Raw genomic sequence first — 16,854 nt, 5'->3', positions numbered from 1 at the left:
TAATCAGTCAGATATGGCGACATGAATGGCATCACTGCAAGGAAACAAAGCTCTCTTGTTGTCTCAGTTGCAATGGGCTGGAGGGAGGAAGCTGGAATGCCCAGGCTGCTACAACAATGCTATGCTGTGCTGGTAGTTTCAATGTCATCTAGCACTGTGTGGCAAGACTTTTGCCATGATCCAAACATGTGTGACTAGATAGGGCAGAATGTGTGTTAGGATTCACATTCACATATACATCTGGAGGCATGTCCCACTGAAAGTAATGCCATGCCAATAAATGACATCCAGATATGGTCACCATCCCTCTGATATGCATTATTTTCAGTGTGATATGCATTTAAACACATAAACAAATGTCTTTCTCCATCCATCTTTGGTTCCAACTAACCAACAACATTCAACCGGATTAGGGCGAGGTAGCATTAGACCAGTTGATTATATAAGAACATAAGAGCAGCCTGCTGGCTCAAGCCAGTGGCCCATCTTGTCCAGCAACCTGTTCTCACAGTGACCAACCAGATGCCTAAGGGAAGCCTGCAAGCAGGATTTGGCAATGGGGGACACTTTCTCAGCATCCACTCCCTTGTAAACAGTTTTGTACATTTTCAAAAAGGGTCTAACTTAATGAGAAAAAATGTGGAAGGGGGGAGCACATTTCACAATACTTTATATTTATTTTTGTTGATTTTATTTATAAACATTTATAGACTGCTTGATAAAAAAATCAAGCTGTTTACATAAAATGATATAAATATTCATTAAAAATATCAGTAAGAGCACACTTTAATGATGATCACCAAATATGCATGCAAACACACACTTTTCTTATGATTTCAGCACTAAAAAATGAACTATATTCATTTTTAGAGCTATATTGCTGTCAAAGTGATGGAGAATCAGATCTTTCTGGCTAGACAAAAAAGGCCTTACAATGAGCTGTCTGTGTATCGATTCACATGCTGCACCACCCCACGCCTCCTGCTTGCTTTATTTATTATCTCCGTTAATCACCCTGGGAGCATCTACAGATTCTGCCCAAGGGTTTCGCAGACAAAGCAATTTGCAAATCACAAATATTACACAAAGTCCTGAAAATGATGTGTAACTTCCCTCTCAACTGATTTCGCTTTTCTGTCTCTCCCTCTTCAGAATTAATTGTTGCTTTCCACTTCAAAAACAATCCCTGCTGCCCTCTTGAGATGTTGAGGGGGAAGGCATATGTGACCCCAAAACTGGCCTTCTAATTTGCAAACCATGGTTTGTAATGATCTTGCTCTACATCTGAATATTGGGAGAGACAGGAGAAAAGGACAAATCTTCAACAGTCAATACCAAGTGAATTTTGCATGTGCGATCAGGGGTGTAGTCATCCAGAGTCTCAGGAGGTCTTAGACCCTTTACTGTTTTGGGAGCAGGGTCCCAATGTCTCCAGTGTCCTATGAGGCAATCAGCATGAAAGGGGAACATGTTAGCCACTGAAAAGAGTTTTCTAACTAACTTCCTTGTCTTTTCCTGATGTTGGGAGGTGAGTCACCCACTGAGAGGACTCTTTCCAGAAGCTAACACTTCCCTGTCATGCTGATTGGTTCCTAGGGATATCTGTTGTAGTGGGAGAAGTCACTAACAAGGATGTCATTCTCAACCTATCAGCAAAAGAAAAAAAGAGGGAGGGTGTGTGGCTGTGACTATCATGAAGGGACCCTGCACTTCTAAATTTGCCACTACATTACTGTGTGCGGTTGATTACTAGGTTCTAGTAATTGCCACTGCTTGGTTGTTGCAGTTAGTAAACTTACAGAGGGTGCCATCCTATGCACTTACTTAGGAGTAAGCTCAGTTGAACTCAGCACAATGTACTTCTGAATAAACAAGTGTTGGACTGTCTGCCAGTGTCTAGCTGTTATCAGCATCATATATAAAAAGGTATAAGAAGTATTATTCCATCTAATATTGAAGTCAGATAGTATGTGCCGACAGAAATGGGAGCAAAAATGGGTCCACCAAGAAAAATGAGGGGGGTATTAACATTCTCAAGGAAACCCAAGTATTGAAGAAGTACAAAAAGTAGTATAAGAAAGCTACCCCCTCCAAAAGAAGCAGCCTTCTGGAGGAGGGCTGGCTTCCTGGAACTCTGGACAGAAGCACTTTTTTGCAGAACTCATTGCAACATTTTGATGCAGTTCTCCCTTATTCCTTCAAATAGCAAATTCAGAAGTTTATGTCTCCAGGGAAGCGGAATGGGAACACTGAAAATGAAGTGAGTGGATGCTACATATTCAGGGGACTCATCCCCAAATCTTCTTGACAAGAACCTGTGAGTGATGTAGAATACTGACAGCAGTGTTAGGGGGCAGGAGAGAGAGAGTCTGAATAAACTAGTAGTGGGCTGAAATTTCCATCCCTTGTTGTGGGCCCATTGATCCCCTGTGAAAATGGGGAAGTGTCTTGATTGCTTTAAGGGAGCAGGAGAAATTTCCAAGAAATTTCAAGAAGGGAGTTGGGTTTACCTTACCTTTTAGATGAGGACAAGATGGCTAAGGTTTTGAGGAGGTCTATTTTACAAATTTATTTATTTATTTATTACTGGCATTTGTTAGTTGCTTTTTTTCAACAGTAGAACTCAAAGCGACTTACAACAAGAAAAAACACAATAATTTAAATAACATAACAAGAGCAAACAATTGCAAAACAATTTCAAACAAAATAATACAACCATAATAATAAAAAAACAAATAGCAAATATTACAACAATACAAGAATTAATACCACACTATAAATATAGTATAACATATAATAGAAGGCCATATTACACATCCATTCAGTACTGCAAAAGTAGAAAAAGAATTAAAGCAGCTTCAACTTAGCTTCCACCAGTCTCCATCAGCCGCCACCCTAGTTCTTCCCTGCAGCCCAATCTCAGGCAGCGGCGTCAAGTAACATTGAATGGCCGACTTCCCGGGCTCCTGTCTCTCAGGCGGCAGCGGGGCACTGCGGGGAGGGACAGTGGAGGTGCAGTGGAGGTGCAGGGCTCCTCTTGGTGTGGAGGTGCAGGCGGGGGCTGCAGCGGGGAGCTGCATGGGGACTCCCTCAGATGGGGAGACCTTGAAGCCGGACAGAGTGAAAGGAGAGGGGGATGGAGTGGAGGAGGAAGAGACGGTGGGGTGGCTAGTCCAGGCCAGCTGAAAGGCAGGCGGGGGCCTCGGGGGCTGCTCGCCCAAGTCCACCAGAGGCAGGGCGGAAGCAGGCACCGGGAAGGGAACCAGGGCAGTGGTGGGCTTCCTCTCCCTCACCTCAAATGTGTGTTTTCCATGCAGCTCTGGTACAGGAAGAGGAATCCCGGCTGGAACTCAGGAGGCTGTTGTCTCATCAGCTATGATATGTGTGCAGTGAGGGGTTTCTTTAAGCGTAAAATAAACAAGTTGTTCCCAGACTTTGTTTTTCCTGTGGACCACTTGAAAATTGTTGATGGTCTTGGTGGACCACTTAATGATTTTTCTGCCTGTTGTAGCAATTCTGACGTGCTGTGCAAAATGCTGTATGAATGAAGCTCATAAACCAACAATGATCCATATCCACAGATTGAGAATGCCTGAGACAGAGAAAAATAGACAATCCCCTCCTAATCTATAAAGCAAGGTACATAAAGCAAGGTCCAACTCCCTTAAATTTTAAGAAATTACTTCTCTCCCTTCCCAATTTTGAGAAACAAATTAATTTCACCTGCACCCCGGTCCCAGGATTGTCCAAAAAGAGTTCAGCCAAAAATATTGGCCCAACTCCAAAAGAAACCAGAAGTCAGGCAAATTGTGTGACTTTATAAATGAAATCAACTTAAGAGCACTGCTAGGTCACGCCAATGGCCCGTCTAGTCCAGCACAGTGGCCAGTCAGATGCCTATGAGAAACTTGCAAGCAGGACATGAGTGCAACAGCACTCTCCCCACTTGTGATTCCCACCAACTGGTATTCAGAGGCAAACTGCCTCCAAGAGTGGAAGTAGAACACAGCCACCATGGCTAATAGCCATTGACTGAAAGAGACCATCTCCCACCCCACCTTATGGTTGTGTATGGTTGAGAGCAGTTGACACAGAATGTTAGGGTGTCAGCTGAAAATAAGCCCCTCCCCAAATAAAATGGAAGTGTGGAGGAAGAGAGGAAATTATCCTGCATGTACCCTTGGCAGCTTATAATAAGCATGCTCAAGGAGAGATTAAGGTTGGAGGGATGAATTCTTTGAGGTAAATAAACTCCCCATCCCAGACAGTAAGAAGAGACATTTTATAGAGGAAAAGATAGGGAACAACTTTCCCACTCTCCAGAACTATGAGTCCCCTGCTTACATAGGTATACAATGTTCTGATTTAGGGCTGGTGGCTCTATAGTGCTAGGTGGTATAGCAGAGAAAACTGTGAGGGAGAGAAAAATATATCCTTTCCCCCTTCCTCACTCCTGAAATTCCTCCTCTCCTGAGCAACCTGAACAGCATTGCGGGCCTCCTATTTCAGGTTGTCTGGAGCCCTGAATGCAGGGATTCTTCCTAATAAGTTGAAATACTATACTGGTGATCATAGTGGTGGTTGAAATATTACAGCATTACTGTTGTTGTTGTTGTCTGAAATATTATAGTGTTGTTTGTTGAAATATTACATTGTTATACTTTGTTATTAACTATTATTAGGTGCTCCAAATGAGCAAGAAAAATCTGCATCCATATGCAGGCATAAAGCTTTTTGTACAAATTGCTGATACACCTATATCATATTATATAGATGTGCACCTATATAACTGACATTGCAACACTTATCCAAGCCCTGCTGAACTGATTTTATATGCCTTTTGAAATGAATGAGATTTCACATCCAGGACCGATTAATACACATCTGGTTGCCAACAACTATTACTGGATTGTAATCATCATCATCATCTTGTTGCACTATGGAGCTTTACAATTAACCTCCAACAAATATGCAAATATCTATCAAACAGAAGACATCACAGGACAGCAAAACACTAACTGTTGAATGCATTGGGGTAACCCTCTTCTCTCCGTATCTAACCTACTTATGCAAAGACTGGATAGTGACAGTGTTAAATGAAAGGTTCTTACGTTTTTCAGTTTTGTTTCCATTATGACAAGATTGCCCTATCTAAACTTTGTGGAAGGCAAATATGAAAAAATAACTCATTATCATATTATTCAGCAAATCGAATAATGAAAATACAATCATCTCTGGGGTTTGCAGATGCCTTTCTTCTTCCAATGATTTATTTTGGTAGGAGTTGAGGGCAATAAGTCATGCTTTATAAATGTCGACATACTGATCTTTTTAACTGAAAGGCAGACTGGCTGTAAAATATACTCTGCACATGGGATTATCTCTGTATTAGATTATTTGCTTCCTTGATGTTTCCCAATCATTAAGTTCTGTAAAGAAACAGAAATGCAATTTTGTTCTTGACAGGAGAGTAGTACTTTTTGAACAATTGACCGTTTTCCCCTCTTTCAGGGGAAGGAACTTCAATGTCTTGTCAACAGTGCAGTTCAAATATCATGACTAAGCTGTTTTACAGAAGACCGTGGGTACTGGGCATATTTTACTAAAAACTGTGTTTCCTCTGAAGATGTAACTTCTTTCTTAGACATATGTTTCAGGGAGTATGTGTATGTGTGTGTGTATATATATATGTATATGAGTGTGGGTGTGCATGCACATGTGTGTATATAGAAGCAGGTGGGCTGTGTATGTGTATGTTATCATTCTCTCTCCAGTTTAATCCATTTGAGCTCCGGGGGGGGGAGTCCCAACTTCAACCTGCTCTCTCTCTCTCTCTCTCTCTCTCTCACACACACACACACACACACACACACACACACACACACACACACACACACATCTGGTGAATGCAGATGATCACCCACCAAGTAGTATTTTAATGTAGTACGCAGCCTCTCCCTCATGATGTTATGCACAGTAGCAACCAGTACTGCAGTTTACCTGGATGGGTTGCGGGGCAGGATTGATGTCAGGGCTGCACAGATCCACTGACGAAAGCGCCAGATTGGCTCCACTGGTGTATCCATGAAGCTCCAACTTCACTGCTGCCCTGTCCCACCCCACTGCCATCCAGGTAAGCCATACAAACCCCTTTGCGAAGAGGAAGGCTCTGCTGCACCACACCGACTGTTGATGACTATGCTACACCACCACACGGGTTGGATAACTACGTAAGTCTTGCCCACTTGATTGCCCCCTCCTCTCCCAGTGATAAGTTGGATGGATGGGAAAGATGCACATGATTAACCCCATCCACTTGGAATGGATAGTCACACATACTTTACAGTACAAAATTCCTCTCAGTCCCAGCCAGCACAGTCAGTGGTCAGAAATGATGGCAACTGCAGTCTAACAACAGCTGGAGGGCGCCGTGTCAGCAAATCCTGCTTTACAGTGATGGTGGATTGCACCAAGGAATATGCTATGCTTGCAGGATTAGTAGCTCACTAACTATATCATACATAGGTCATTTCTGACATATACATCTCTACAGTCTTGCCATTTGGAGAGTTAAATCTGGCTCTCATTCTTCCCAAAATTTCTGATAATGTGCAAGAGACATATTAAAATTCTCCTTGTCACCTGGAAGGAGGTTACAGTGACCATCTCACCAAGTAGTTAAATGCATACCATGGCAATTTACCACTTGGTAAATAGTAATCTGTGTTCACCCTCAGATTATAATTATTTACTGCCATTGTGATCCTGGAAGCATTCTTTTCAGTTGATTGTTTAATTAGACAGCTATCATTGTATCCTCTGCTTGCTTTGCTGTGGAAGATTTATTTACAAGCTTAAGTAATTAGCATTTCCTTCCTGCTCTATGAAGCCATTGTAACCTAATTAGCAACAGAAGGCATACCTACAAGAAAGCTTCCCATAATCCATGTTCCGTTCTGCAACACCAAATAGGAATTGCAGAAACAAACTTTGGGGGGGGGAATGTGTCTTTTTCAGGATTGAACAAGTGTGGACAGCCTGAAATTCTGAGAGATATGGTGACATGAGTGGAAGACTGCCCTTCTTCATATGGGCTGAAGTGATCTGGTCTTCTAATTGAGCACTGTCAGTTAGATAACAGGTCACTGGCAGAGAATCCACATGTGCAGCCATTTCAAGCTGCCACCAAGATACCAGTGGCCCAGACCATTAGTCCTTAGTGTGTACAAGATTTAGCCTCTGGACAAGCTTTCACAGGGCCACCATGCACCGGACGGTCAAGAGAGCTGGTCCCAACCCACATATGCACCACACATTACATATTTTCATCTCATGCAGATGATTACCAAGAATACAGTGTGTCCCAGACCATAGGAGCAAACAAGGTGCTGGATGCCATAGGTGTTTCCACAATTCAAGTTGTATCCACTTTCAGTTTTCCTTTTTTTCAAAGTCTTATTGTGTATTCTACAGGAGAGAATCCTATGAATAATGCAATTTCTTGTGCATGATTGATAATGGGTTTATTGCTCAGGCACTCCTAACATGCTATTTGATATCCTATCAGCCTCATTTTCCTAAGGAAAACAACTGCTGTCGAAACCTGACATGTTTATCATTGCAAAGCCAAGCCAAGACTGTTATCTAAATAGGAAAACTCTTTGCTATGATAATCTTCTATCAAGCCTTAGATAGTTCATATAGAGTACATGCTATAATAGCTGTAAATTAAAAATGCATCTCATATAACAACTGCTTCTCACTGGAATGAACTCTTGGATCAGATGATATAGACAGGTATCATGATAAGATTTTGGGTGGTTGTTTTTCCTATCCTAATTAAACCATGGCTCCTTTGCTCTTGGAGTGTCCTCAGAAGATATTTACTAGGAATACAGAATGAGGGCGATAGGCCAAATTAGTATATGTTAATGAGAATATTTTGTATTAATTGTTGCAAGTCCTTCTGATTACTTATTTCTATGAGAAGAGAAAATAATTTTGACTGAACGGTTCAAGGGTATTTTACAGAGGCTGCTAAAAAGGGGTGGCATGCACAGGAAGCTGACATACCAGTTCAGACCATTGGTTCATCTACCCCAGTACTATCAACACTGACTGGCAGCAACTCTCCAGGGTTTCAGGCAGGGAGTGCCTACCTGGAGATGCCAGGGATTGCTCCTGGGACCTGCTGCATGCAAAGCAGATGCTCTACCTCTGACCCATTGGCTTCACTCCATACAACACACACAACTTTTGAGCGAACCTTATCACATTCATTGTCTCATTCATATGCACTCTCTCCGTGCTAGCCATAGTCAGGAATATGTGTCATTGGCAAGAAAATGGCACATATGATTGGGCCATCATCATCACACATGGTAAGAGATTCCAGGATTGCCCCCACTGCATGGTAGATTGGCATATATGTATGTGGCATATATATATCGATAATTAAACAAAAAGTTGCTTACACACACACAGATTCCCAAAATACTCAGACCTACTCCATTCATTTCAATAGGTGAACAAGCATTATGTAGACATTTCTTTTTTTTAAAAAAAGCAAGTATTTATAACTTGCTTTTCGAGTTAAGTTCTCAAAGCAGAGAACTATTTTAAAATATACAGTAAAGAACCAAAGAAATAATAAAAGACCTAAATATTTTGTATTAAGCAGAATTATCTTAGCAGTAGAGAAAATAATACAAAACAAATAAGACTGCATCATACTTGGAGGATAAAAGCTTGCCCCCAAAGTCTTAATGCCCATCTGGATGAGCAAAACGCTTAGAATCCCAAGAAGTAATGAGTATGATGAGAGGGGCTAAAACAGAAAATATTCTACATATATTGTAGGCAAGGAACAATGCTATACATGTCTACTGAGAAGTAAGATCCACTGAGTTTAATGGGATTTACCTGCAGTATAAGATTGCAGACAAAGCCTTTGAAGGTGGGAAAGCTCCACATGTTATCCCTGAAGACACTGGATTCATTCTATTCCTTTTGTGGATGAAACCAAATTAAACATTGGTTCCCTAAATATTTATTGGGACTGTGTTGTAATTCCAGAGTATTTCAGCTGCAGACATTTTCATCAAATGATTTACCCAATTTATCCCCCTGCCCTGCAAACAGTGCTCCTTTCAAAACTGTTTTGGCGCTCCTTTCTGCACAGCTCCTTCTGCCTCCATGGTTGATAGCTGGAACTTTCATAATGAGGTAATGTGATATCATGCAGCAAATTGATTGACCTGATATAATGATGCAGGGCTTCAGCGCACTCTGAGAAATCAAACTGGTACGTCAGTGCTGCCAGTAACAGTGTTATGTCATATGACATCAAAGCATCACAAACTTTCAAGGAATCACTGAAGGGTCAAACAATTCAAGCAACTGATGAAAATAAATGGATATGTCAAAAGGGATGTTCAAAATGAGTTCAAGAAGTCAGGGCATTATCAGGAATAGCAGAAATGAAAAGGTGAAAGTAAACTGGTGACACAAGAACAATTTTGGTTTCTGCTAAGTCAGAGAAAACTAGATCAGGACTCATCCTTTTTATTTCCATCTCATGACCTAAAGAAGTGAAACTCTCCAGTGTTCTTGACTGTCCCTTTGGTAACCCATGTTAGGAGCTCCAAAATGCATTAGTTTGTCCTGGTCCACTCAATTTGGAAATCACAGGGTTTTTTTTAAAAAAATGATCAATAGCAAAAAGGGATCTTACCTGGGAAAGGTGATGTCAAAACTGGAATTTTAATTGGTGACAAAGTCAGCACATGGCATGGCTGGATACTTGATGATGGTCCCTGAGAGGCATCTGCATCTACTGACACCATGGCTGCTGCAAATGTAATGGCCTGGTTACTGCCAGCTTGTTTAAGGCAGCCACCTATGACAGAATCAAGTATGATTGCATTATTTTCAATGACCACTGGGAATTTCTGACATTCATTTAAAATTACAGTCCTCTCCCTAACTCTGCAACAAGAGTTGAAAAAAGGATTGTACCAAAACATTTCTACTGTCCATCTCATTGGCAGGGTTAAGATGCAACATTTTTTTGTGGCCCATGGAACACAATAATGACCTAACTATGATATGTAGTTACTTTTTACATCTCCACCAAGAACCATTGACAGATAGGAAGCGGACCTTTAGTGTAGTGGCACCTTCCCTTTGGAATTCCCTCCCCTTAAATGTTAGACAGGTGCCATCTCTGTTATCTTTTTGGCCCCTACTGAAGACCTTCCTCTTTCAACAAGACTTTTAAGTAGAGACCTTATCCCAGTCTGCATCTGTATTGGAATTGCTTTTTAATATGTTTTAAAGGCTTTTTTAAAAAGATGCTTTTAAAGATTATTTGTTTTAATATATTTTAAAGACTTCAAAGTTTTACAGTCGACAACATCATAATGAGTGTTTTTAGTGTTTTTGTTTGCCGCCCTGGGCTCATACTGGGAGAAAGGGCAAGATGTTAATTAGTTAATTATTAATTTATTAATTAATTAAACATACAAATAAGAAAGATGAATCACTAGTGGGGATGAGGTGCTAGGCCAGCCTTTCCCAACCAGTGAGCCTCCAAATGTTGTTGGACCACAACTCCCATCAGCCTCAGCTAGCATTGCCAATGGTCAGGAAAGATGGGAATTGTGGTCCAACAACATCTGGAGGCACACTGGGAAAGGCAGCTAGGCTATGACTTATTATTCACTCAAGACATTGTTACCACTTTAAGAATTAGTGAGCAGTGAGCCTCTCAAACCAGTCTTCCTCAGATTGTTTTAGGGATAAAATGAAATAAGGAAATACTGAATATAATGAGTAATCGCAGTCATTGTAGAGCTGGGAAGACTAGTACAATATGCCATTTGATGCAACACAAAAAGCCATAAATTTTAGGAACAAAACTAAGACCACTTCACTGTGATTTGTCCAAGTAATTGGGAAAGGCATTTCCTCTGTATGTAGATGCATACAACTTCTATGTATGTTAATTCCTACATATTTGTTTGTTTAAATCTATTAATATCTTGCTTATCCAAAGGCTTTAAGGCAGGTTGCAATTAAAGATAGTAATAAAAAAATAATTCAGGCACAACAACAAAAATAATCAACAGTGTAATTCACAATTCAACAGAACAACTGAACAACTGAAAACAGTGAATTTGTTGTACATTATATGTTTAGGTGTACACCTAAAAATATAAACTGTCAATGTGATCGAATGCATTTTCGAATACATATAATAATCTTGCCAAGAAGCTGTGATTGACTGTAACTCCTCTTGAATATATACTCAGTGGAAAACCAAAGCTTGCCTGTGCAGGGGTTGTTGCTAGGTACTTAAAGGATGCAGATCTTGATACAAATTTGTATATGCTATACATTATTCTCTGAAATTAAGATGGTAGGTGGCTGCTTTGCAGTGTGCTCAGGTATGCTTTTCATTTGCTTGGGCACACTGCTAAGCAGTCATCTACCGTCTTTTAAAAAGGGGGTAAGGGGGAGGAGATTTGAGGCCTGCTGCAAATGACCTGAGGCTCAGACCTCATGGGTCTCCTTCTAATAATGTGTCTGCTTCTGTGTATGTGTGAAATAGTCCTTGCATTTCCTCCTCAAATGAAATAAAACAGTGCATTATCACAGAGTTTCTAGCTTTGAAGAACAGAAGTGACCCGCAAGTTGATTCCTCTAAGGGGAGAAGTACTGTAGAAATGAAGAATGAACCTTTTCCTTCATAACTTTTACTTCTACAAAACAGGTTTAGGGGAGGAGACCTTTGGTGCTTAATCATGGCTAAATATGCTAAATAAACAAGAAAATGGCTAATGGAAAAAAAACTTAATTTGACAAACACCAGGTGTTACCCTTGCTACACTGAGCTGTGCATCCAAAAATTAAGCAATCATTATCTTATTACATCATTTAGTAAATGTTTTCAATTCAGGTAGAAATCCTTCAGACAATAAGAGGCACATAGTAATTCTGCAAAGAGCTTTGTTTGATCCAAATCATGACTCCGAGGCATTTCCTAGCAACAAATACATGTGAAAAGTTTCCTTGGACTCATGGATTCTGTTCTGTGTGATGTCATTACCTACAAGATCACTAGGAATATATGGTCCATTTGCTCAAGGAGGTTAAAGGTTTAATACTGAACTGGCCTAGACGCCATAAAAAGATCTAAATTTTATTTTAAAATTCCCAGTAATAGGTAAAAAGTGCCCCATTCCCCCCCCCAGCTACAGGCCTGGATCCACTCAAGTCTATTGTGTCAAAGGCAGCTTTGTAAAAATTTGCATTGCTCTAATCAAGACAATCTTAAATCTAAGCACTTCAGCTCAACTCAGGCCTATAGTAGCTTTAAGAACAGACAAAACTGACAATTTTGGTTTCTCTGTTTCTCATTTTTCCAATCTTAAGTTCAGTTCTCTACATTTCTTCATTTTTTTTAAAAAAAAATCCTCATAAAAACCCACCAGCATTTTAACATACATTTCTTCCAATATACACATTTTTTCAAGCAATTTCCCCTAACAAAATGCATTTCAAGAGGTTATTTTGACATATGCATTTTTACACACACTTTCCCCAAATATGTGCATATTTGTACACATTAATTTACTGGAGAATGGCAGCATAAAATCTGGAGAAGTGCAAATTTTGAAGGATTGCTATGTTTCAGTTCACATATTCTTTCGGCAAGTGCAAGTTAGGTAGGTTTGCATTAAAATCCAAACGGAACCAAATTCTCCCCATCCCTAATAACAACATTCCTTATCTGTTTGGATAATGTGTGTCTGGTGATTTGTGGTTTGACTCATGAAATCAGTGGAGGCTCATGGCTCCAATGTCAGTGGGGCAGTGAACCCGCTCTCAGTTTTAGTTCAAACTTTCAAGGAGCTGTCCAAGGTGCTCAGCATGAGGTTGCCTTGGCAGGGGGGAAGGTAGAGAGAAGCAGCAGTGACTATACTTTCTCTAATTTTGGGTTATTCCATGCCCCTCATGGCAGCCATTTTGTGACTGACACCCACAGCAATTTCTCAAAATTCAAAAAGTGCACAAAATGGTCCAAAAAGGTTGGTGTCCTTTGAAGTAATGTGCTAAAAATGTATATTAGGGAAAGGTGTGCATAAAAATGCATGCATTTGTAAAAAAATAACACATACAAATGCATTATATTAAGGGAGATTGCTTACAAAAATGTGTATATTTGAAAAATACTGGCTAAAATATCGGTACATTTTCATGAGGACTTTTTAAAAAAATAAATCACAAACTGATGCAGAAATGTGGAGAACTGAACTTAAGACGGGATAAATGAGAAACTGAGAGAAATGGAACTGGCAAGATCAATCCATCCCTAGTGTGTGTATCCATATGCTGTATACACCCTACACACACACACACACATAACACGCATACATCACAATAGATCTGCAAAAGGCTGTAGCTCACTGATTGAGCACATAATTTGTTCGCAAAAGATCACAAATTAAATCCCTATCATCTTCAGATAAGGCTCAGAAAAATTCCAATTGACAATCATGAACTAAGTGACCTAATGTGTAACTTGGTCTAAGGCAGCTTTCTATGTTTCAGTGAAATATAGCTGGTGTTGGAAATCAAAGACATAATCTACTGAGTTTGTGAATCAAAAGCCTTGGGAGAGAGGAGGAAGCATGTCTAAGTGAAGAGAAGCATAAAGGTAGATATCTAATAGAGTTAGGGCTCATTCACATGGGAGCTGAACACCATCTTAAAGACAAAGCTTTTTCCATCATGATGGGCATTTAAAGAACATACTTTCTACCTTCCAATCGCTGTTTTCCATTCATACTGAAGGGAAAGAGTCAATCACGCAGCTTCATAATGACCACGCCCTCCTGTCAAACTATCATTTCCTCTGGTTACCTTGGCAACCTAGCATGCTCAGTTTGTTCCAGAGTGATTTTCATTAAAAAAAGAAAAAATCCTCAAGTATGAAGCCCCACTTACCTGCGCAGCATGGATAAGCGGGGCATAGTTGCGAGGAGGGAGCGATGCTGCCGCGGCCATCTTCGTTAAGGGCAACGTCATGTGTCGCAGCGTTATGTGTGCGTGGTGTGGCAGGGATGGGAGGGGCCATGGGCCTATTTAAGGCCAGGCCACCCCTCCTACCTCCTATTTCAACGAGCGACAAGAGGACGATGAGGGACATAGCAGAGAAAGCTGCAGGACAGTCGGTGTTGGTTGGGCCTATTAGGCCTAATTGGTTACCCCCAGAGGGGGTGTTGGGAGCCCCAACAGCTGTGGGTGGTAGCGTTGCGGCGTGGCTACGACTGGGGCAGGCCTCGTAAAGGGGCCTGACCAGTGGGCCTCGTAGTGGGGCCTAGCAGTGGCACGTCCGATACCCCCCCACCTAGCAGTTGTGGAGGGGTTGATTGAGGCTTTTTATTGAGCAGCGTGACGTTAGTGCTGCTGCTGGTTAAAAGAAAGACACAGGAAGTTTAAAAATAAATGAGACTATACTGGATATACAAACAAAATTAAATATAGTCATGCTAATACACTGGTTAAAGATAGACTCATGCACATAAAGGGAAATTAAAAATAAATCAGAATAAAAGGGATGAACAAAAGAAATTGTATCTAATCCTTCTAGTTTAAGTTCCCTCTGAGCACTCTCCCCCCAACAGGTTCAGCTTAGCCCCCCCTGATGATATACACAGGTTGGTTCTTTATTATATTATTACAGGGTGGATGCATGATGTGATGGCAGAGCCCTTTTGTGAGGCTTATGACTTCTTGCTAGGCCCAGGCATAGGTACAACTTCTTGCTAGGCCCGGGCATGTATGAGGTTTGAAGTACTTAATTATATGATTATTATACTACATACTAGTATATTGGTGGGCCCTAGTGAGCCTTTTTAGCCTTTGGGCCTTTCATAGTTATATGATAATAAGGGCGGAGATAACAGTTTGCTAGAAAATGTCTAAATCGCTGTATCTTAAGTGAGCGGTCCTTTTGCATTCCAAGTGTTAATTTCAGGCTATTTGTTCACTCTGAGACAGAAGAGGCATTTACCTGAATTTAGTTAGGAATGGAAAGTTTAGCAGATGGTAATCATATTGATTGGGGAATAGGAATAAAGAGGAAAGCCCGATTTGCCTAATAGAGATCCCTCATATTACAGGATCTTAGACTCTTATTGACATAGGGCTGCCTTTTAAGGTCCAGGCAGACTCTTCCCCCCTTTAATGAGGATTGTGGCACCAACAACGAAACATCAGTACCTGAAATTACATTTTAGTTAGGACTTCTGATATCATTACCTAGAATTACATATAGCGTGCAACTGTTGCATTGGCTCATCTATTTAGATATGTGTTGGAAAACCTGCTATAGTGCAGCCACATATTGGTGACAGCAACACATCCTCGGCATCTGCTGCTCTTGGATTTATGATATCATTTACTAGAAAGGGATATAGGATGTTAATTTTGCATTTTGGACATCTATTATGATAGGTGTTTGGAAGCCTACAAGGGGGAGGCCGCTGCAGTCGGCCAAATATGGGTGGCAGCGCCATATCTCCAGTATCTGTGCTTTGGGGAACTGGGTTAGCTGCACTAAAATGGTGGCTGGGAAAGTGTGCTTACTCATAAATTATTTCCTTTCTTTATGTGAAACAGGGAAATATGAGGCCAGTGGCCCTCACAGCAGTGAGGAGAAGCACCCAGCAGTAGCTGCTCAAGGAAAGCGTTCCTCCCCTGTTAAGCTCGAGGTACTGGGACCTTGCTTGCAGACTGCCCAGTTCCTGGGGAGGTTTGTTTTGTTATGGGGTTTTCTTTCAGTTTCTGGATCCCATATTGTAGTCTCAGGGCTTGCCTTAAGGGACTGCACTCTTAAATTTGTCTTGGCCATAGACGCAATGGCAATCAGTAATGGCTTCCTACCAGTTAGTTAATGCACTGCCTATGGGAAAGTATGACATCTAATCTGTTTTTTCATCTACTGAGGGGATACAAGGGGATTTATAGCTGCTGGGTTTTTGCCTTTTCAGTCAATTCTATGAGGTAGAGCATTTCATATAGGCTGCTCTATTCTCGCATGGAGCGCTTCAGCTCCTTCCTTGAAGGGGCTGTCGGGATGAGAGGGTAAAAAAAAAAAATTTGGATGCATGTTAACACCTGATGTCACAGATTATGGAATGGCTATGTAACTGGTTCATCTTAATGGCTGTGTCAATGGACCATCCTGCCCGGTGTTAAACTTCCTGGGCATACCACCTAATTCACCACCAATCATACTCATGTGGTCAGTCAGTAAGGGTTTCATGACAGTTAGGCCAAGAAAGTGTTTCTTGTCTGCCCTCCAGGTATTAGAGGTCTTTTCCGGAGGTTCAGGTTTGTGGCTGTATAATAATTTAATGCTTGTTGTGATCAAATATTGATCAAGAAATTAGAGCCAAACTGCAGGTTACATTTTATATTCTTGCCCAAATCATTTGGTCTAGTTTTCCCACACTCCTGGGGAAGAACTAACTAACTTGCTGTAGAATTATGTGACATAGCTCAGGGCTAGAGCCTCTGAACTGCAGGCTTAAGGTCCATAGCATCTCTAGGTAGGGCTGGGAGGTAGAACTGGAAGTCCGTGGATGCATCGGGGTTTTTGTGCTGCCTGCAGGCTTGGACTTATAGGCAGTGAGGCTTGGGAACTGTCCATTTTAGGTAGGGTTATGGCCCTTGTATGTTCCTTTGTTCTTTAGTGCCCAGATTTTAATGTTTTCTTTTGGGGCATGGTAAGGTAGACTCAGGTGGAGCGGTTCAGCTGTGCTGTGCAACTGCACATTGGGAGAT

The 16,854-nt window shown here is 41.1% G+C and overlaps 1 protein-coding gene across 1 annotated transcript in view; it reads right to left on the bottom strand.

Moving 5' to 3' along the window:
* The window catches only part of TCERG1L (transcription elongation regulator 1 like), a 273,068-nt gene that overhangs the window by 222,758 nt on the left and 33,456 nt on the right, over positions 1 to 16,854 (bottom strand). Inside the window, exon 4 of the mRNA XM_061634363.1 lies at positions 9,734 to 9,898. Coding sequence (XP_061490347.1) covers positions 9,734 to 9,898 — 165 coding nt within the window. The remainder of the gene's footprint in view (positions 1 to 9,733; positions 9,899 to 16,854) is intronic.

Source organism: Rhineura floridana, chromosome 7 (genome assembly GCF_030035675.1).
Source record: "Rhineura floridana isolate rRhiFlo1 chromosome 7, rRhiFlo1.hap2, whole genome shotgun sequence".
Lineage (NCBI taxonomy): Eukaryota > Metazoa > Chordata > Lepidosauria > Squamata > Rhineuridae > Rhineura > Rhineura floridana.
This window is presented reverse-complemented; position numbering and strand designations above follow the sequence as displayed.